The sequence below is a fragment of the Chiloscyllium punctatum genome, chromosome 40 (assembly GCF_047496795.1).
Source record: "Chiloscyllium punctatum isolate Juve2018m chromosome 40, sChiPun1.3, whole genome shotgun sequence".
In the NCBI taxonomy this organism is placed as follows: Eukaryota; Metazoa; Chordata; class Chondrichthyes; order Orectolobiformes; family Hemiscylliidae; genus Chiloscyllium; species Chiloscyllium punctatum.
Window position 1 is genome coordinate 17174755 of NC_092778.1, and position 23735 is coordinate 17198489.

The window sequence follows — 23735 nt, forward strand, 5'->3', positions numbered from 1 at the left end:
CTCAAGGGGCAACTAGGGACAAGCAATAGATCAGCCAGCAGTGTCCACATGCCATGAGTGGGGTTTAAAAGTGTAATTGGGTGCCTCCCAGGCGTCCGAGCTGAGTTCCAGTCTCCAATGAGCGGGATGATCTGGACTGAGATCTGATGCTGCACTGTATTCTCACCAAGAAAGAATTGCCTAGTTCAAACACCAACAATCAACGTGGTTTGACATTGGATCCTCTGCGTAGCTATCTGTCACTCTAATTCTTGGGGTACCAGATCATGAAAGCTAATAATGACAGTATTGGTCTTTTCTTGCTAAGTCTACCGCAGGTTGGTAGGTTTTTGGGTTATTGCCTAGCAACCACGAGGAAATAATAATAATAAAGTACTCTGAAGCAAGCCCAAGTGAAGTAATTGTAGTAAAACCAGCGATGAGAAATATACTTAGTTCAAGGAAAATGTGGTTTAGGGTCTGTTGTTCTCCAAATATAACTGAGTGGTAAGGCAGACCTTTTCATATAGAGCACTTCCAGGACTATATGGACAGAGGAGGAGACATAAACCATTTTGTCTGTCGATTATACCTGCATTTGCACCACATTCCTGAATCCCTTTGGTTATCTCTCAATCTCAGTTTTAAGATGAACAATTGAACCATCATCAACTGTAGAGAGCTGAGTGACACTTAACAGTATAGAGCAGTTCCCAATACATCAATCCTGACTGGAATTTCTCTTTTCACTTGAGAGTTTTGCTTCCTTTGTAACTGGAATGTTTCCGACTTGGATGGAGGTGCTTCTTCATTATTGAAATACAGCAGCACAGATACAAAATCGCTAATGACAGTGACTCATCCTAAAATCTTCAGTCAATGTGTGATGGATGAGGGCAAGAAAAGGAACAATTCTGGCAGGATCCCAGATCAACTGATCCAGTATAGGTCAAGAAATAGTGAATAAGGTGACAAGTCGTGCACAGACAGCAGTTGGAATATTCAACAGCAGACAGAAAGCATTGACCAGTAGAGTGCTTCAGGGGTCGGTGCTGGACCAATTACTGTTTGTTATCTATAGCAGTGATTTGGACAAGAATGTACAAGGCATGATTAGTAAGTTTGCTGATGACACCAAAATAGGCAGCATCATGGACAGTGAGGAAGTTTATCAGAAACTGCAGCAGGACCTCAATCAGCTGGGGAAGTGAGCTGAGAAATGGAGTTTAATATAGATAAGTGTGAGGTCTTGTATTTTGGAAAGTCAAATCAAGATTGGAGTTTCATTGCGAATGTCAAGGCCTTAAGGGGTGTAGTGGAACAGAGGGACCTTAGAGGTCAGGTGCATGTTTCTCTAAAAGTAGAGCAACAGGTAGACAGGGCAGCTAAGAAGGCTTTTGACACACTGGCCTTCATCAGTTAGGGCATTGAGTATAGAAGTTGGGAAATTATGTTGCAGTTATATAAGACGTTGGTGAGGCCACATTTGGAGTATTGTATTCAGTTTTAGTCACCTTGTTATAGGAAGGATGTTACTAAACTGGAAAGAATGCAGAAGAAATTTACAAGGATGTTGCCTGGATTCAATTGTCTAAATTATAAGGAGGTTGGACAAGCTAGGATTTTTTCCTTTGGAGCACAGGATCTTGTAGAAATGTATAAGATCATGAGAGGGATGGATAGGGTGAATACACTCAGTCTTTTTCCCAGGGTTGGGGAATCGAGGATGAGAGGGCATCAGTTTAAGGTTAGAGGGGAAAGAATAAAAGGGAACCTGAGGGACAACATTTTTACACAGAGGGTGGTACACATATGGTATGAGCTGCCAGCAGAAATGGTTGAAGCGGGTACGTTAACAACATGTAAAAGGCATTTGGATGAATACATGGATAGGGAAGGTTTAGAAGGATGTGGGCCAAGTACAGCAAATGGGACTAGTGTGGACGGATGTCTTGGTTGGCATGGACCAGTTTGGGCCGAAGGGCCTGACTCGTGATGTGGGACTCTATGACTCTATGACTAAGCAAATTCATCCAGATATTGAACAATAGAATGGATCAACTTGCATTGGGCCTCCTCCAAGTTATTTAAGCAACAAGTACAAATATCGAGTATACCATTTCAAACTTGAAGGAGAGTGAATCTGCTAAGAGACAGAAAGTGAAATGATACTTGGTCAGGAGCTGTACAGAGCCAAGTTGCGGATCCATCTAAACAGCTTGGCTTCAGAATTATGCATTTTCATTTCACAAGGTTTGTGAAGGTTTGTAGCTCAGGTTGAGATTTAGAGTGTAGGTTTGCTCGCTGAGCTGTAGGTTTGATATCCAGACAAACCTAGGTCCCAGATCCACTGCAATCAGAACATCAATCTGATAGAGTCATAGAGTTGTACAGCACGGAAACAGACCCTTCAGTCCAACTCGTCCATGCCAACCAGATATCCCAACCCAATCTTGTCCCACCTGCCAGCACCCGGTCCATATCCTTCCAAACCCTTCCTATTCATATGACCATCCAAATGCCTCTTAAATGTTGTAATTGTACCAGCCTCCACCACTTCCTCTGGCAGCTCATTCCATACACGTACCACCCTCCATGTGAAAAAGTTGCTCCTTAGGTCTCTTTCATATCTTTTCCCTCTCACCCTAAACCTATGCCCTCTAGTTCTGGACTCCCTTCCAGTGTTCACTTCCAATCAGCAACAATTTGCATTTCTGTAGCCCCTTTCAGTGATAAAATACTTTGAGATAATTCACAACGGCCAGTAGTTGACATCAAGCTATGGATGAAAATACTATCACATGTGCCTAAAAGCTTGGCAAAACAGGTAAAGAGATAAATAAGTTTGGGGAGGGAATTCCAGAGCTGGGGAATTCCAATACTTATCTTGCAGGTTGAGTCAGTAGTTAGAAAGGCAAATGCAATGATGGCATTTATTTTGAGAGGACTTGAATATAAAATTAGGGATGCATGTCTGAGGCTCAATAAGGTGCTGGTCAGACCACATTTGGAGTATTGTGTGCAGTTTTGGGCCCCATATCTCAGGAAGGATGTACTGGTCCTGGAGCGTGTTCTGAGGAGGTCCACGAGAATGGACCCAGGAATGAAAAGCTTAACATATCAGGAACGTTTGAGGACTCTAGGTCTATACTCAATGGGAGTTTAAAAGGATGAGGGGGGATCTAACTGAAACTTACAGAATACTGAATGGTCTTGACAGAGTAGATGTTGGGAACATTGGTAGGAGAGACTAGGACCCGAGGGCACAGCCTTTGAGTAAAGGGAAGACCTTTTAGAATAGAGATAAAGAGGATCGTCTTCAGCCAGACAGTGGGGAATCTGTGGAATTCGTTGCCACAGAAGGCTGTGGATTCCAGGTCATTGTGTAAATTTAAGACTGAGATAGATAGGTTCTTGATTATCAAGGGGCTCAAGGGTTACACGGAGAAAGCGGAAGAACGGGGATGAGAAACTTATCAGTCATGATTGAATGGTGGAGCAGACTCGATAGGCTGAATGGCCTAATTTCTGCCCCTATGTCTTATGGGCTTAGCCTATGGCCAAGTCAACGGGGAACGTTAGCAAATCTAGAGTGTGCAATGCTGTGTGGGACAGAGAGAGAAATAAGGTAAAAATCACACAACACCTGGTTATAGTCCAACAGGTTTATCTGGAAGCACTAGCTTTCAGAGCGCTGCTCCTTTCAGGTGATTGTGGAATATAAGATCATAAGACACAAAATTTATAACAAAATACTGCAGTGATATATTGAACAATATTGTAATATATTGTTCAATATATCACAGTATCTATGACCTGGTGTGCAATTTTTAACTTTGTCCACCCCAGTCCAACACCGGCTCCTCCACATCAGAGAGAAATAAGACTCTGCACTTGCCAGTGGTAATGTACGTGATGTGAATGAAGAGTCGGAATCACTTTACCATGTAGACATCTAGATTGCCAGTAGGGTACAGCCAATAAGGATTATCCAACTGAATCAGAAGTAAGGAGACTGGGACAAACAACAGCTCAGATCACAGTGAAGAAAGGTGGCATGGTGGGCTCAGTGATTAGCACTGCTGCCTCATAATATCAGGTACCCAGGTTCAATTCCAGCCTCAGGTGACTGTGTGTGTGGAGCTTGCCTGTTTTCCCTGTGTCCCTGTGGGTTTCCTTCCAAAGATGTGAAGGTTAGGTGAATTGGCCATGCTAAATTGCTCAGAGTGTTCAGGGATGTGTAGGTTCTGTGTATTATTCAGGGGTAAATATGCGATAGGGGGTAGGTTACTGTTCAGACGGTCAGTGTGGACTTCTTAGGCTGAAGGCCCTGTTTCCACAGTGTGGGGCTGCCCCCATTCCAAGCCATATTAAGTTTAAAAGCCAGTGAAAAAAATTTAGCTTCATCCATGACTCTGCTCAAAATTCATATGTTAGCCAAACTGCTGTCTTGTTACTGCTGAATTTTATTTGATTTGTTCAATACACATTTCCAATTTGTCAACCTATTTGCCCACTTCTACAGATTCCCTAATAACTTTTATATCGAAATACGAATTGTTCCTATTCACATTAAACACAGAGAGAGACATTCAAATTCTATCCAGGGACATAAGCACATTTTAAAAGTGTAGTTAATTTAATATCAATTAAACCTCATAGTGTGATTTATGTAAAAAAAGAATTATGCAAAACTTAATGAGTGATTAAAAAGTTCCTTATATAAAGCATTTTAAATATCCATTTTGAACTACTCTGGATAAAAATCCTGATCATAACATACATTTTCTTGTCAAGTTATTAACAAAGATTCGGCTGTGCTTTCATTTTCGCCTCATCTGGGAAATCATTACAGCTGTAATAGTATAGGAGCGAACAACATCCCTGGAGCAGAAAGAGCAGGTGGATGGTAAAGATTTCAGAACTGCCCTGCAAAACTGAGAGAAATTTCAGCTAAAAGGAGATGATCATAAAAGTAACAGATCCAGGTGAAAAGATTCATTTTATCAAATATGTTGCAATTCTGTACAGACATACAATTTTAATCCAAATTAAATCTATAACAAAGACAATGTCCTCAATCTGTAGACATCAGAGTCAACATTTTTTTTACTTGTAATTATTCTCCCTAATCAGATACGCAGCTCTCTTTAGCTGTAAGAATTTACATGATTTTTCAGAAGTGTTGAATACATACTTCTTGTAAAAAGAAAAGGACACATTGTGTAGGAGGAAAATGATGCACTTTTGATTGTTGTTGAATGCAATTATGGGTCAAAGAGATGATCCCATTATTGCCTTCCAGTGTAAAATGATTGAGTACAAAACATAGTCGGGTCTTATGGCTGACAAGATCAGGTTATACAGCAAACCTATTTTACAAGCTGAACTGCAGTGCTTGAAATGCCATTCTGTGTGAGAGCAGGTAACATGTTATTTAGTGAACACTGAAGAATGGTTTCACCTGAAATGTTGACTTCTCCACCTCCTGATGCTGCTTGGCTTGCTGTGTTCTTCCAGCCTCCTCGTCTAATTTGGTGCAGGCAGCTGTTTCTGAAACTTTCTCTGCTTCCCTTAGACACAGCCACTAAAATATGGTTGGGAGACACAGAAGGCTGTTCATCAGATCTACACAGAATCAATAACGTCACATAAAACACTATTCATGAACTCTTGGCCCTCTTTTGAATTCTCAGTGGTCTACCACACAGAGAGGGGCAGATAGCGACGTCATGGTAACGTCACTAGGCTAGTAAATACAGAAGCTCAAACTAATGCTCCTGAAATCTAACTGCAATTAATAAATCTGGGATTGAAAGCTAGCCTCAGTAATGATGATTGTGACACTATCATTGATTGTTGGAAAACTTCATCTGGTTTCCTAATGTCCATAAGGGAAGGAAGTCTTTCCTAACCTGGCCTATGTATGACTCTAGATCCACGGTTGACTCTTAACGCCTCTGAAATAGCCCAGCCACTCAGTTCAAAGGTAATTAGGTATTGACAGTTATTGCTGGAATTCTAAGGACACCCACATCCCAATAAAGATTTCAAAGATAACTGAGTGCAACTTTCTTCAGTTTTGTTGGACACATTTTTCTTAAAGGATACAACTCAGTCATTGCAGAGAGAACCACTCGCTTGATTCAGTTGAATTCCTGGATGATATTCCCAGCTTGTTTGAACTGAGTTCTAGCTCTATTTCCCAATACAAGGCCAGGGAGGACTGCAGTTGCACTACAGAAAACTGGCTGACCCACTGGGCACCCATCTGTCACTATTTCTGGCAAAGGAACAAGAGCAGACATGAAATGGAAGGGTTTTTTTTTAATGCAAGAGCAACCTGCCCTTATGAAGTGGTTCATTTATTCTGGCAATGAGTGGCTGTTTGGTTTTGCCTTTTTGGAAACCAATAGCAACCAGGAAAGATTTTTGCTTCCTTCAGTCCCAGAGTCCATTGGTTGTGACAGCCCTGAGTGGTGGTCAGATGATGGCTGCCTTGACATTCAATCCATCACATGATCTTTCCAAATGGAAGATATTTGCCTCTGTCCTGATACAGCACCCCGTAACAGGTTTAATTTTACAAATGAACAACATGATAAATATCATTTGTTAAACTCTGTAGGTAGATGGAGAAGAGAAACAATTGGTGCATATTGCCTCCACCTGTGGAATCTGGTTATCTGCACAATGCATTTACAATATCTTATGTTTCGGATGAATTATTTCATTCAATTCCCTATGGAGAACAGGCAGCAGCCTGAGGGTCCCTGCAATTGCCTGCCAGAATCCCACAAAATGTAGGGAATTAATGATAGTATTTATATAGCCATCATATTAAGACCCAGTCTGGGGAGGGGAAACATGTCTGGAATAGATAATGCTTCCATTATGTAAAGGCACACTGAGTATGTGACCACAGGATGGAAACTATGCACATTAATGCTTACTGCCCTTCACAGTTCAATAATTTTACAGGTAACAGTCATAACCCAATGCAGTGTAGGAAGACAGATGGCTGCTTCCTAATAGAATAAGGCTAATGACTCCCTCAGACCCAACTGGCAGACAACAGCTTGAATCTCAATAAAGGGTCTATATTTGGATGTTTACATAATGATTCTGATTTACTGACAAATCGGCCACAGACTGACCAACATCTCCCAGATTTCTGCGGTCTGCTACGTCTTACACAGCGAGCTTGAAGAAAGGCTATTTCCCTAAATAGTGGAACTAAGGTGAATGGATTGAGGAGAGGGAGTGAAAGGACAATTAAAATTACACAGTACAGGACCAATAGAGACCTGCCCCTTCTGAAGAAACTCATTTATTCTGGCCAAAGTTGTACATTTTCAAGAGATGGGTGTTTAGAAACTTTGAACATGACTTTCTGCCTATTTACTTAGGTGGTGGCAGGCTAAAATCATTTTTTAAAAACATTTGCCCCCACTTTGTGGCGTGGTGGCTCAGTGGTTAGCACTGCTGCCTCACGGCGCTAGGGACCTGGGTTCGGTTCCACCCGTGGGTGACTGTGTGGAGTCTGCATATTCTCCCTGTGCCTGTGTGGGTTTCCTTCAGTTTCCTTCCCCCAGTCCAAAGAAGTGCAGGTTAGGTGGATTGGGTGTGCTAAATTGCCCATAGTGAACAGGGATGTGTGGGTTAGGTGGATTAGCCATGGGAAATGCACTGTTATAGGGTGGGTCTGAGTGGGGTGCACTTTGGAGTGCTTAATATTGCAACCAGTTCCCAATTGCACACTGAGGACGTTGTTGGCACATTTAATCAAGTATTGTGTATAGGTGTGCTTGTAGCATGCTATTTAAAATGGCAGTGAGCAGGATCAGAACGAACATCTGAAATAAGAATTTAACGTGCTGGAGGAATTCAGCAAGATATGTAGAGAGAGAAACATTTAATCTTTCGAGTACTCCTTCAGAACTGAAGAGAAGTGGAAATGTGAAGGGTTTTACCCTGTTGAAATATAGAGGAACAGCAATTTAGATCAAAGAGCAGAGCCCTCAGCTCTACTTTACCTGCATCTCGTGGCTAATTCCTGTTGGATTGGTGAGTTAAAATTCCCTACTCAGTTTTAAGCCAGTGTGCCAGTCATTCCTTAGTGATAAGTCAGACATGAAGTCACTCGAACATTATAAGCAGATTGCAATGTCTTCAACATTCTCCTGTTATTTGTGATCCTGTCACAAATCCTCTTCACCAAGCTCCTGTCTGACTCCAATATGTTCTCTCCTGTCTCTCAGATGCCCGATGAAGTCCAAGTCAATGCAGAGCCCCAGGTGTCCTGGATAAATGCATTGGTTGGGAGAATCTTCTGGGACTTCCTACGGGAAAAGTACTGGGCCGATCAAGTTGCTTGGAAAGTTCAGAAGAAGCTAAGCAAGATCAGGGTGAGCGCAATGAATGTTCAGAATTGTTAGGTTCCAGTAAAATCAGTCGGTGAAGGATATTACGGGCAGGTGGACAAATGATAGGCAGGAAAAGGCCCAGTCTCATACAACAGAGAAGCATGGTCGATCGCAGTTCAGACCGTTCCCAGCTCTGGGTAGGAACCATTTTCTTAGAAGAGATGAAGAAAGCAAGGACAATGATTGTTGACCAGGAACTCCTCACAGCTTGTACTCTGGCTGAGGGAAATATAGGCTTAGAAGTCATTCTATTCAAAGACAGGTGCTCACTACTACACTACCAGGACTTATATCATTAATGGTAGGGCCCTACAGAGGGTTGCCGAACAGAGAGAGCTAAGAGCAAAAACGAAAATTGCTGAAGAAGCTCAGCAGGTCTGGCAGCATCCGTGAAGAGAAATCAGAGTTAATGTTTCGGATCTGGTGACCAATTCTGAGGAAGGGTCACTGGACCTGAAACATTAACTCTGATTTCTCTTCACAGATGCTGCCAGATCTGCTGAGCTTCTCCAGCAACTTCTGTTTTTGCTTCTGATTTACAGCACCTGCAGCTCCTCTGGTTTTTAATTCAGAGAGATCCAGGAATGCAGATATGTAGTTCTTTGAAACTTGCATCGCAGGGTGCTGAAGAATGCATTTAACATGCTTGCCTTCATCAGACAGAGCACTGAGTACAGGAGTTGGGTTGTCATGTTACAGCTGTATAAGACATGAGTAAGGCCACATTTGGAGTACTACGTACAATTCAGGTCGATGTGCTCTAGGAAGGATGTTATTAAAGTGGAAAGGGTGCAAAAAAGATTAACAGGGATGTTGCTAGGACAGGAAGGTTTGAGTTATAAGGAGAGACTGGAGGGGCTGAGACCTTTTTTCCTTGGAACATAAGAAGCTGAAGGGTAACCTTATAGAGGTTTATAAAATTATGGAAGGGCTTGGATAGGATAAATAACCAAAGTATTTTCTTCAGGAAGGCGGAGTCCAAAACCAGAGGGCATAGGTTTAAGGTGAGAGGGGAAAGATTTAGAAGGGACCTGAGGGTCAACTTTTTCACATAGAGGGTGATGCACATATGGAACAAGCTGCCAGAGGAAGTGGTAGAGGTGGCTACAATCACACTTGAACAGGCACATAGATAGGCAAAGGTTGGATGGGGTATGGGCCAAATGCACGCAAATGGGGTAACCTGGTCGGCATGGACGAGTTGGGCCAGAGGGTCTGATTCTGTGCTGTGTGACTCGAATGGTTAGAGTTCCTGAGAGCATATGACACCCAGAGAAAAACATCCCACTGAGGATTAGAGACTTGCAGACAGGATGGCAAGAAAGAGTTGAGCAAACACTGAGTATAATCTGAAATTCTTCAATACTTGATCAGACTTCGAATGCTATACTGCTCTCATACAAGTCAACAAACACGGCATGCTATTTCTCACTCAATAAACTTGCAATGATTCTCTCACACTATTCATGGAGAGTCATAGAGTCTTAGAGTCATAGAGATGTACAGCATGGAAACAGACCCTTCGGTCCAACTCGTCCATGCTGACCAGATATCCCAACCTAATCTAGTCCCATTTGCCAGCACTTGGCCCATATCCCTTCCTATTCATATACTCATCCAGGTTCCTTTTAAATGCTGTAATTGTACCAGCCTCCACCACTTCCTCTGGCAGCTCATTCCATACACATACCACTCTCTGCGAGAAAATGTTGCCCCTTAGGACCTTTTTAAATTTTTCCCATCGCACCCTAAACCTATGCCCTCTAGTTCTGCAATCCCCTACTCTAGGGAAAAGGCCTTGTCTATTTACCCTATTCATGCCCCTCATGATTTTATAAACCTCTATAAGGTCACCCCTCAGCCTCCAATGCTCCAGGAAAAGCCCCAGCCTGTTCAGCCTCTCCCAATAGCACAAACACTCCAACCCTGGCAACATCCTTGTAAATCTTTTCTGAACCCTTTCAAGTTTCGCAACATCCTTCCAATAGGAAGGAGACCAGAATTGCACACAATATCCCAAAAGTGACCTGACCAATACAGCTGCAACATGACCTCCCAGCTCCTATGTTGGGAGTCTTGTTCTGCATTATCCATGTTAAATGGAATGATTTCTGACTATTGCGACACCTGTCGCTCTCTGGAAAGTGGTTGTAAATAAAAAACAGACACATGGGAGCGATTTTAAAGGTGCCTTTTTGTTTGAGGTTCAGATTACAGTTAAAAACTGTGGACACATCCTGCTCTGCAGCTTAATGCTTCCTTTGCTGTCTTCACTCAGACTTTTGTTGAGTAACAACTCCTTGGTGTTCAGTACTGTATTCTGTGTGCACTGCAGCCATTACCTCCAGCCTGGCTATATATCGAAAAACTGCACGAGAAGTGATTCCTGTGACAAAGTGTCCCCGTTGCTCAGCATGTTCAAAAGCTCTACCGCCCCAGGCTGATCTATTTCCAGCATCTTGGGCTTTGATGAGGAAAAGTGATATTGTCATAGAGTCATACAGCATGGAAACAGACCTTCCAGTCTCTGTAAGGTCACCCCTCAACCTCCTACCCTCCAGTGAAAGAAGTCTCAGTCTTTCCACTCTGTTTTTATATCTCACACACTCCATTCCCGGCAACATCTTGGTATATCTTTTCTGAACCCTCTCCAATTTAATAATATCCTTCTGATAGCAGGGCAACCAGAACTGGACAGAGTACTCCAGAAGAGGCCACACCAACCTCCTGTACAACCTCAGAACTACCGCCAACCATAATCCCAAACGAAATTAGTCCCATCTGCCTTCACTTGGCCCATATTCCTCCAAATATTTCTCATTCCTTTTCTTAATCCAAATGTCTTTTAGAAGTTGTAAGTGTACCCGCATCCACCGCTGCTGAGGTTGTATGGGACATTGGTGAGATCACTTCTGGAGTAAGGTGTCCAGTTCTAGTCTTCCTGTTACAGAAAGGATATTATTAAGGTGGAGAGGATTCAGAAAAGATTTGCCAGGTTGCTGCAGGGAATGGAAGGTTTGAGCTAGAAGGAGAGGCTGGATAGGCTGGGACTTTTTTCACTGGAGCATATGAGGTTGAGAGGTAACCTAATAGATGTTTATAAAGTCATGAGGGGTATAGATAAGCTAAATGGCAGGTGTCTTTTCCCTAGGACGGGGGATTTCAAGACTAGGGGGGGCACATTTTGAGAAGAGAAAGATTTAAGAAAGACATGAGGGGCAGCCCTTTTATACAGAGAGTGGTTTGTGTGTGGAGTCATCGCCAAGGTACCATACTCTGATAAAGTGGTGTAGAGCTGTGATTGTAATTTCTTTTCCTGTGTTCACCTAAGTCGTCACTTTTGCCCAGGACAACTTCTCATTCTCATCCTTATTTTAAAATCCCCCCAAATCCCATCCCTGTAACTTCCTCCAGCCCTACACCCTTCTAAAGTATCTGTTATCTTCCAATTCTTGGCCAACTGTGAGTTGCCCGATTCCTTGATCACATCCTTTACAGACAAGCCTTTAGCTGCCTCAGTCCTAAACTTACCCACCGTCCTCTCCTTCCAAGCTATCTCATTGATCACGTTTCAGTCGCTTGTCCTAACACCTTCTAATGTGACTCGGCATAAAATGTTGTCTTATAATACATTAAGGATGGCTGTATACATTTTGCAACATTAAAGTTGCAACAGTAGTAGACCCGCCAACTTTAAGGACATTTAAATGGTCATTGGATAAACATATGGATGAAAATGGATTAGTGTCGGTTAGATGGGCTTCAGATTGGATCCACAGGTCGGCTCAATATCGAGGGCCAAAGGGTCTACACTGTGCTGTAATGTTCTATGTTCTAAAGTCACGTTAAAAATGCAAGTTGTCATTGAATGTTAAATTAAGAACTTCAACGATCACAGACTCGTCTATCAATTATATTCAATGTTATTTAAAGAAGGCATGCGAGTTAATATTGTGACTTTATGTCTCACATTAGCTGCCATATTTCATGAATGAGCTGACCCTTACAGAGTTGGACATGGGGACATTGCTACCTGTGGTCACCCGCTCATCAAGCCCATCTGTCAACCAAAAAGGTGAGTACTTTCAAATTGCGCCTAGTTTCAAAGCAGGCAACAAGGCTGTTCTCACTGTCATTGGGATATAGGAACTGGAGAGACCGTTCATAGACACAATATAGGACAGCTGTCAGAGGTTGTTTCTTTACTCAGAGAGTAGTAGAGGCATGCAACGCCCTGCCTGCAACAGTAGGAGACTCGCCAACTTTAAAGGCATTTAAATAATCATTGGATAAACATATGGACGAGAATGGAATACCCGTAGGATAGATGGGCTTCAGATTGAATTCACAGGTCAGCACAACATCAAGGGGTGAAGAGCCTCTACTACACTGTAATGCTCTATGTCCTATTCAGGATGTCTAGTCTGATTATAGATCATGTCTGATTATCTTTCAATGCCATAGTCCCATTTCCCATCGTGTCATGAGTAACTAGAAATCCAGCAGATGTTATCCTGAACACGTTTACTGGCCCAGAACAGGTGCAGAATGTCACCGTCGTCAAGAAGGCTCATGGAATGCTGACCTTTCTATCTAGAGGACAGGGGTCACAGAAGTTAAGCTGCAGTTATTCAAAACTCTGGTTAGACCCCCAACTGGATGACAGTGAGCCATTCATCTGTAACTGAGCTGTGGTCGGGAAAGCTGAAAGCGAGGGCTGAATCAAATGGTTTTGAGATTATTGTTTGTTTTTTAGAGTTTAAAGAATGCAACATAGGCTGAATTTGGGGAAATACAATCAATATAAAATGTGCACGTTCTCTTACTGCTGTGGTTCATGGTGTAGACATGGGATCTCACAAGATGCAAATAAGCCTCTAATGTATGCAGTGACCGCAGTAGCCATGTGAGAGAAACTCTGCTAGAACATTAGAACGAGAGGAGCTTAGGACTGAGGTATCTTTTAATGTTAATGTTGATCTCTCTCGGCAGCTGCAATACTGTATCCTATACTCTGTTCTGTTATCCTGATGCACTTGTATAGAACGATCTGTCTATAAAGCACATTATACAAGATTTTTCACTGCACCATGGCACATGTGACATTAATCAATCAAACCAATCAATCTGCTGCATGATCATCATGTTGCTACTTGGTGTTAATGAATTCTGCTTAAAGAAACAACCTGAGATGTTGCCTTTGCCTATCTGAACAGACAAACCCATACCAAAGCAGATAGCTTTGATGATCTTTAAAATGAGGAGGTTTATAAGGAAAGTTGTTTCTTATATATATATAAGCCACAGATATCTACCTCATCACATCAAATCCCTGCTCTCTCCTGAGATTCAGAACCACACCAACGAGTGACTTGAATAAGAGTGGGGTTGAATCTAACTATTCCCACCACACTGTAATGGACAACTGTCCTCTTTAACCTGATAACCTGCTGATTGACTGTGCTATTTTGCAACAAAGTTGTGAGTAGCATAGACATCTTCAACCTTAGCTCATTCTTTTTATTCATTCATGGGAGGCGTGCATTCCTGGCCAGGCCAGCATTTATTGCCCATCCCTAATTGCCCAGAGGGCAGTTAAGAGTCAATCACTTTGCTGTGGGTCTGGAGTCACATGTAGGCTAGACTAGGTGAGGATGGCAGTTTCCTTCCTGAAGGACATGAGTGAACCAGATGGGTTTTTTCCAACAATTGACAATGGATTAATGGCTGTCATTAGACTTTTAATTCAAGACCTTTGTTGAATTCAGATTCCACCACCTGCCCAGAGAATTCCTAAAGTATAGATTATGAGTGAGGTTAAAATGCTCAACTTGTCTAAAATGACATCAGTCTGCAGTTTATTTTCACTTGAGGTGGTTGCATTTTGAAAGAGTGTAATCTGGGATGGAAATATGTTGATTTTTCTCTGCTGCAGTAAATTGTATTTATCTGGATAAGGCAAAAAATTAATCTGCCTCAACAGCTCAGTCATGGTTTCCTTCCATCCGTCATCTAGTCACACTGGAAAGAACCTCGTGCTTCCCAATGTTCCCTCAGTTTGTTTCAATTGTATTTTGGATGGGTTTATCAAACAGTGGAGAGTGGTGAGGGGGGTCAGAAAGCTACATGGTGACATGCATGTTCTCAACTTGATCGGGAATGGATAGGGTTTGTGCCCTCACTCGAAGCTAACTGTCCTGCGAAATAAATTCCTGGCTGTGGCATTCCCATCTGTCAGCCATGGAATATCTCAATTGAAACCAAAGGGGTGTCAGAATAGGGAAGGTGAAAGGGAGGAAACCAAGAGTCACGGGGTTGCCCCCTCTTGTGGTGCAGTGGTAGTGTCTGCACCCCTGGACTGAGAGGCATGGGTTCAAGTCCTACCTGCTCCAGAGGTGTATGGTAACGTCTCTGAACAAGTTGATTAGAAAGGTAGGCTAAATAAAAAAACTCCAGGGTAATTCCTGGTCATAATATCTGAGCTCAAAGGTTCGATAATTCAAGGTCACTCTCTTTCTCAAAATAAACACAGTCACAGCAAAGTCTGTGGCACCATGCATTGACAAAGCAGTTAGAAGTTGGCAAACAGGGAGAGTCTGGTCTTGCCCATGCTGCACAGTGACACGCACAGAAAACTGTAAAAGAAGCATGATGATCAGATAAATCTCAAATAGGCTGTCTCTCTCCTTGTCTGTTATTACATCTGTGTGACACATGGGGTACAAAATTCAGCAGGCACTCTAACAAATCGACAAAACTCTCGTCAGCCACATCAAGGTTTCCACTGACAAAGTGGTGAAGACACAGACTCACCTTAAAGTGATTAGCTAGTCACCCAAAATCAATGGATGTATCAGCAAGATGAATAATAGAATAACAACTCATCCAACAGTCCTGAGTAGTGTACCCAGCCATCTGTCTAACAATTAAGAGCAGAGAAGACTGAGGGGAGAGTATGATTGAGGTGTATAAGGTTATGAGGGGAATGGACAGGGTGAGTAGAGAGTAACTGTCCCCTTTTGTTGAGGGGTCAAGCAGGAGAAGGCATAGTTTTAAGAAAAGGGGCAGGAGCTTCAGTGGGGATTTGTGAAAAATCCTTTTCACTCAGCAGATGGTGGGAATCTGGAATGCATTGCCTGGGAAGGTAGTGGAAACTTTACAACCTTTTAAAAAGTTTTTTGGATGAGTACTTCAAATATCATACCCTTCAAGGAAATTGGGATTAGTGCACTTTTAGTGGTAGCTATGTTCGTGCAGCCTCAATGGGCCAAAGGGTCTTTTCTGCACTGTATGAATCTCTGAATTAAAGGTTATTCTCCAAGATACTGAGGTGAGCAACTCTGGAAGGAAGATTTACAAACTTCTTTTGAAAATTTCATTCCAACCCTTTAGTTTGCTAGTTGTACAATCTTTGATAATGTGAGTAGGTTGGTGATCAAGCAGCTAATGATGCAAGAGGTTCTGAGAGTGACAGGTATCTTCTCAAAAAGCCATGAATCGGGGATGAGGCCATCAGAGGAGGGAGGTCATGTGCTGAAATCTCCAGGAATACCCCTGACCAACACTGGGCGACCCAAATTATGGAGGAGATCTGAAGAATCCTTCATGGAGACTCTGCCACACTAGACAGCATTCAGGTATATGTCTCTTTTGTGAGCCGAGAGTGTGGTGCTGGAAAAGCACAGCAGGTCAGGCAGCATCTGAGGAGCAGGAGAATCAATGTTTCGGGCATAAGCCCTGATGAAGGGCTTATGCCCGGAATGTCGATTCTCCTGCTCCTCAGATGCTGCCTGACCTACTGTGCTTTTCCAGCACCATGCTCTCGACTCTAATCTCCAGCATCTGCAGACCTCACTTCCCTTCTATATGTCTCTTATGTGTCATTGGCTCTTTCCTTTCACAGGCCTGTGGGTGGATCTGGAAATTGGATACCACGGGGCATTGCAGATGACACTGGAAACCAAAATGAACCTGTGCAAGTTGGGGAAGGAGTCGATGCCAGAGGGGCTCAGACTGACTGACACGAGAACAGACCGGTAAGCAGACTGGCATTTTATGCTTGATGTTATCCCAGCTCGAAACCTCAACAACTTGGAATTTAAACTGATGACTGAATGCATGCAAGTTCAAACTCTTATGTAAAAATTGTCCAGTTCTGGCTGCCCAGTTATAGGAAGGATATTATTAAGCTGGAGAGGGTTCAGAAGAGATTTACCAGGATGCTGTCAGATATGGAAGGTTTGAGTTATAAAGGGAGGCTGGAAGCGCTGGGACATTTTTCACTGGAATATAGGAGGTTGAAAGGTGGCCTCAAAGAAGTTTATAAAAAATCATGAAGAGTATAGATAAGGTTAATGGTAGCTATCTTTTCCCTGGGATGGGAGATTTCAAATTGGGAGAGGGTGAGGTGGGGACGTGTGTACAATAGAGGAGAGAGACACAAAACAGATGTGAGGAGCAAATGTTTTACACAGAAGGTGATTCGCATGTGGAATGAATTTCCTGAGGAAGTGGTCGATGTGGGTACAATTACAATATTTAAAAGTCATTTGAATAAGGTCATGAATAGGAAAGGTTTGGAGAGATAGGGGCCAGGAGCAGGCAGGTGGAACTAGATTAGTTTGGGATTATGTTTGGTATGGGCTGGTTGGACCGAGTGGTCTGTTTCAATCCTATATGGCTCTATGACTCTGTATGGAATAAATACAGGAAATGCTGGAGAAACTCATCACATTAGGCAGCATCTGGAGAACGAAGTCAAGTTCATGTTACAGGTCAATGATCTTTTATCAAAAGTCCTGAGGAAAAGTTATTGACCTGAACATTTATCTCTGTCTCTCTCTGCATAGAGCTGATGAGTTTCTCTGGCAATTACTGTTTGTATCACAGTACTATATGTTATACCCATACTCATGGGAGGTAGTGGTTTCATAGTAATGCCACTGGACTAGTAATCCAGAGTTTCAGGCTAATACTCGGGGGATATGGATTCAGATCGCACCATTGCAGATGGTGAAATTTGAATTCAGTAAAATAAACTTGAATAAAAGATTTGTCTAATGGTGACCATGTGTCAACAGTCATGACAAACCATCTGGTTCACCAGCCTTCCATCCATTGACTTAATCTACACTTCCCAATGGAAAAGCAACCAGCATAAACAAAGACCCCCCCTACCTGGTTACATTCTCTTTCACCCTCTTCCATCGGGCAGAATATATAAACGTTTGAGTACACGTCTGAACAGATTCTTCCTTGATGTTATTGGACTTTTGAATGGATCTCTCAAATGTTAATGTGAATCTCTCTCTCAATCTGCAGCTGTGACATTGTATTCTCCTCTCTGTTCAGTTACCCTGATGCACTTTGTATGGTATGATCTGCCTGTCTAGCATGTAAAGCAACACTTTCCACTGTACCTCAATAAGTAGAATCCCTACAATGTAGAAACAGGCCATTCAGCCTATCAAATCCACCCTAACCTGCACACTATAGCACAGCTAATCTACCTCACCTGTCATCTTTAGGCTGTGGGAGGAAATTCACACAGGGAGAATGTGTAAACTCTACACAGAGAGTGACCCAAGGGTGGAATTGAACCCAGTGCTGTAAGGCAGTTGTGCTAACCACTGAGCCACCATTCCACCTTGCTGTGATAGTAATAAATCAATCATTGATGTCCTCTGTGGAAGAAACCTGCCATCCTTCTCTGATCTGGCCTATATGTGTCTCCACACCCACAGGTGCCATCCCTATCTCATGAATGAATAGAAAATAAATCTACGTTATGGAGCTTTATATTATTTCTGTTTCCCTCACAAATCAAATATTTCATAAAGGTGCTTGTTGGGAGTGAAACAAAAGATCTGAAATCATTGTCTGTTTAGTTATAACTGATGTGTTTCGGTCAATGATGGAGGAAAAACAATTCAAGTGCAACTCAATTTAATTTTGTTCTCCTTAGCTCCCAGAGTAGAACTTTGGGAGGAACTAAATCTGAAAGTAATTTAAAATGCAAGTGTCCAATTGAGAATTAAGAGCTTCCTTAACTGACAATGGAACTGCAATACTATCTTTTATTCACACACAAGAATGAGGGCATCACTGGTGAGATCGGCATTTATTGCCCATCCCTAATTGCCCAGAGGGCAGTTAAGAGTCAATCACTTTGCTGTGGGTCTGGAGTCACATATAGGCCAGACCAGGTAAGGATGGCAGTTTCCTTCCCGACAGGATATTAGGGAGCCGGGTGGATTTTCTCCCCTTGACGATCAACAATGGCTTCAGGGTCATCATGGGACTCTTAATTCCAAACTTTTATTGAACTCAAATCTGCTGTGGAAGGATTCGAACTCAGGTCCCAAAAATGTTACTTTGTGGGGGGGGCCCAGTAATTATACCACTAGACCATCACCTCCCTCCCTCGGGGTCAAAGGCTGTACAAAATAGACAAGACCACGATGAACCATCAGGAAATTCTGTTAAGCCCAAAATGTTTATTTTTGTTAGATTTCTTTCGAGCCTTTGACCAAAGAGCATTTCTATTTCTGGTTCTTCTGCACTTCTCTTCTGCACACACACACTGGAGCACAAATCTTTTCTATAAGCTCCTATCTTTCACACCCAAACAGACTTACCTTCTCTGCCACATGGGTAGATGTGTCCACACATGTTTACTCCCCTCAAAGGCAGCGACCATTGAAGTTTCTCATGGCTCGTCCTGCCAAGACTTGTCCGAGTGGGTTGGCAGTGTAGCGTTGTCGATGATTCAGGCCAAAACAAGAGGATGCCAGCACCGTACAGACATGAGGGCCCCTCCACAGTTGCGCAGCTGGCTGATGCTTCCTCAAGCAGCTTTTCCAGGATACCCCCCATTGCAACTTTAGTAGGAGTCCACTGAAAGGATCTTACATTAGACTGGAAGCAGGTTGGAAATTCCTGATTAGCCTGCCCACCAGGAACATGGTTTTTCTTTGGGAAAAGGGAAGGAGGAAGAGCTCCCGGTGTCAGAGATTCCTGAATCCCAGGTTTTGTTGGTGGCACTAAACAGCAGTAGGGTCACGTGTTACCAAGTGGCAGATGTCAGACCATGGGATAGATGGGCCGAATGGTGCCCATCAGTTCTAGCTGAACAAGATGGAATATGCTGGCACTGCCACTCTCTACCAAGATTTCCAGATATGTTGCACATCCTATTGCACTCCTAGTCACATGGTAGAATAATTATTCCATTGGTGGCATAATTCTTACATCGCTGCAATGTTCAACAGGGCAGTTCTTTAGTGGTCACATCCTCACCACGACAGTGAAGCTTGGGCCAGGATCCTCGTGATGATCTAATCCAAATACAAAGTTGGAAACACTTGTATGAACTCCCATTTCTTGTAAACATCCAAAGAAAATCCAGCAAAAACATACAGCAACTGCTCAATCTGCATTGATCCATCTGAACAATTCACTATTACAAGAGGATGGGAGACTCTTTGAAGGGTTGGTGTGGACTTGTTGGGCCAGATGGCCTGTTCCACACTGTAAGGATTCGATAAAAAAAACAAACAAGATCAATTTTCCTCCTCAGGACAAATTCACATTATCATGCCTTCTGTAGCATGCCCTTCTTCCTTTCTATGAGGAAGTGCCTGTGTCAGGATATTCCTCATTCGTGGTATTGTTTTGTTATTATTTTGTTACTGTGGCACCACAATGTTGTATTACTTTCCTCAATCTTCTCTAATGATATGCAACACTAACCATTTGGTCTCATCCAGATATCAAGCCGTTATAATGCAGTGACGTGATTAAACAGTGGCAGATTGAGATAGCAGGTCCCCTCTCTGAATCACTGATCATTTCCGTTGAAACAGGTCATGCCATGGAAACTGAATGTCACTGTAGGGCCCTCTCCAATCCTCTCTTTATCCCTGAGGCACTCCCATTGGGAAAAAGCTGCTCAGCTGACTTGACAGCCCTCATGACCCTTATGAAAAGAATTCTAAGTTAGTCGTAGCTAATCAGAGTTGAAAGTTACATGATACCGGGTTATAGCCCAACAGGTTTCTTTGAAACAGTAAGCTTGAGGTTTTCAGATAAACCTGTTGGACTATAACCTGGTGATATTTGACATTTCGACCCCAGTCACCTCCGGCCCCTCCACATCGAAGTTCATCAAGTTTATCCTTGTCTTATTAATAGATCTTGTTGTTTCTCCTCCCTGTGGCAGCTCTCTAATTCTCTGATGATGTCCTCGATGTGAAGCTGTATAAAGGAGTATATGGGATTCAAAGAGATTTCTTTTCAAAAACGTAACTATTTAAGATGTGGAACCAGGTCAGCTGTAAAATCTGGTGTGCATTTATCTGTGAAAGTTAAATGACTCCAGTGTCTAGAACAGGATAAGGACGCTGGGCAGATCATTTCGGACGGAGATGAGGGGAAATGTCTTCACCCAAGGAACGATGAGCTTGTGGAATTATCTGCCACAGAGAGTAGTTGAGTCCAAAACATTGAATGTTTTCAAGAAGGAGATATAGCTCTCGGGTCCCAAGAGATAATGGGAAGAGAGGACTGAGTTGGATCATCAGCCATGATCATGTTGAATGGTGGAGTAGGCTGAAAGGGCTGAATGGCCTCCTTCAGCCTAGTTTTCTGGGTGTTTATGACTCCTACCATTCCACATGTTGCCACTCAGCCAGACAGCCTGGACTCCTCTCCGTGCCCACTTGATACAGCTCAAAGCAGGACATGCCAATGACATTGTGCAAAGCTGCCTACCGTCAGCCCACCACCTACCTTCCAGCAGCATGCTGAACCCCCCCCCCCCACTGTGTAGGAATACTGTGGCAAATCCAGCCATGAGAGGGCTAGGAAGGGAGTACACAAGGGTGGTCAGTTGATTTTAGTCTGACTAACTTGGAATGATTGTTTCTAGAATGCAGAGCCCGAACCATGTATAAAACAGGTATAGACCTTTGTGGTCAGCAGGTTGGTCAAAATACTGAGTGAAGAGTGAACTGCCACAGAATGGGGTCATCATGGCTACTGTCGGGATAGCAGGCATTCAGGTGCTGAATGTGGGGAACACAGTGGTACGTAACCATTCACTGAATGGTAGTCTTAGTGGTTCCGATACCTGGAGCTCATGGTGTGGTAGCTCAGTGGTTAGCAATGCTGCCTTACAGCACTCTGGACCCAGGTTCGATTCCACCCTCAAGCATCTGTCTGTGTGGAGTTTGCACCTTCTTCCTGTGGCTGTGTGGGTGCTCCAGTTTCCTCCCACAGTCCAAAGATGTGCAGGTCAGGTGGATGGGCCATGCTAAATTGGAAAGGGTGGGTCTGGGTGGGTTGCTCTTTGAAGGGTCAGTGTGAACCCAAAGGGCCTGTTTCCACACAATAGGGATTCTATGGTGTGGGCACTAAGATGCACCACTTGTACCACTGAGTATATGGATTCCCAGGGGGCTCTCTGATAAAGCAGAACACAATGAACTGCTTTATCCTTGTACAAAGAACCCATCACCTCTCTCTCTATTGCAACACTGAATATCAGATTGCTAGGTATTGCAGACTGCAACTGCTTCATCATGTTGTGTAGCACTATCACAGTGCTAAATGGGACAGACTTCGAAGAGATCTAACAACTCCAGACTGGCCATCCATGAGGGACTGTGGGCAATCAACAGCTGCAGAATTGTAGTCCAGCACAATCTGTAAACTCATGGTCTGGCATATTCCCCACTCAGTCCTTGCCATCAAGCCAGGGTTCAATGGCGAGTGCAGGAGGGCATGCCAGGACCAGTACCAGGCATACCTGAAAGTGAGGTGTCAACCTGGTGAAGCCACCAAACAGGACTATATGCATGTCAAATGGCCTAAACAGCAAATGATAGGTCGAACTAAGCAATTCCAACGCTGTTGTATCAGATCTATGCTCTGCAGTCTTACCATATCCAGTTGCGAATGGTAGTGGACAGTTAAATAAGTCACTTGAGGAGGAGGAGGTTCCACAAATATGGAATGATAGAAGAGCCCAACACATCAGTGTGAAAGATAAGGCCTAAGCTTTTGCAACAATCTTCAGCCAGAAGTGCCGAGTGGATGATGTATCTTGGCCTCCTCCAATGATCCCTAGCGTTATAGATACCAGCCTTCAGCCAATTCGATTCACACCACGTGATGTCAAGAAACGGTTGGAGACACTGGATTCTGCAAAGGCTCCGGGACCTGACAACATTCCTGCAATAGTACTGAAGACTTGAACTCCAGAACTTGCCGCACCCCTAGCCAGCTGTTCCAGTCCAGTTACAACACTGGCATCTCCCTGACAATGTGGACAATTGCCCTGGTATGTCTTGTACATAAAAAGCAGGACAAATCCAGCCTGGCCGATTATGTCCCATCAGTCTCAGAGTGACATTAAAGCTGCATTTGACTGAGTGTGGCATCAAGGAACCCTGGCAAAACTGGAATCAGTGGGTATCAGGGGGCAAACTCTTCGGTGGTTGGAGTCATACCTGACACATAGGAAAATGGTCGTGGTTGTTGGAGGTCAGCCATCTCAGCTCCAGGAAATCTCTGCAGGAGTTCCTCAGAGTGTCCTCAGCCCAACCATCTTTAGCTGCTTCATTAATGACCTTGCTTCCATTTTCACTGATGGTTGCACAATGTTCAGCATCATTTGCACACTCCTCAGATACAGAAGCAGTTCATGTTGAAAAGCAACAAGATCTGGATAATATCCAAGCTTGAGTTGGTAGTGGCAAGTAACATTTGTGCCACACAAGTGCCAAATGATAATTATCTCCAATAAATGACAACTTAATCATCACCCTTTGACATTCAATGGTGTTACCATCAGTGAATTCCCCACTACAACATCCTGAGAATTACCATTGACCAGAAACTCAACTAGACTCACTACATAAACATAGGGGCTACAAGAGTAGGTCAGAGACTGCAGCAAGCAACTCATGTCTTGATTCAACAAAGCCTGTCAACCATCTACAAGGCCCAAGTTAGGAGTGTGATGGAATACTCCCCACTTGCGTGGATGGGTGCAGCTCCAACAACACTTGACACCATTCAGGACAAAGCAGTCTATTTGATTGGCACCACATCCACCACTGATGCTCAATAGCAGCAGTCCGTATTGTCTAGAAGATGCCTGGCAGAAATTCACCAAAACTCCTTGAATTCGCACCTTCCAAATTCATGACCACTTCCATCTTTTAAGAGTAGCAGATCCCATGAAAACATCACCACTTGCAAGTTCCCCTTCAAGCGATTCACCAACCTGGCTTGGAAATAATCACCATTCCTCCAATATCACTGGGT

The 23735-nt window shown here is 43.3% G+C and overlaps 1 protein-coding gene across 2 annotated transcripts in view; it reads left to right on the top strand.

The window, feature by feature from the left end:
* tex2l (testis expressed 2, like) overlaps positions 1 to 23735 on the top strand; it is a 108647-nt gene that overhangs the window by 60904 nt on the left and 24008 nt on the right. For both annotated transcript variants that reach the window (XM_072559383.1, XM_072559382.1), the window contains exons 6-8: positions 8241 to 8387; positions 12381 to 12480; positions 16309 to 16441. In XM_072559383.1, the coding sequence (XP_072415484.1) occupies positions 8241 to 8387; positions 12381 to 12480; positions 16309 to 16441 (380 nt within the window). The remainder of the gene's footprint in view (positions 1 to 8240; positions 8388 to 12380; positions 12481 to 16308; positions 16442 to 23735) is intronic.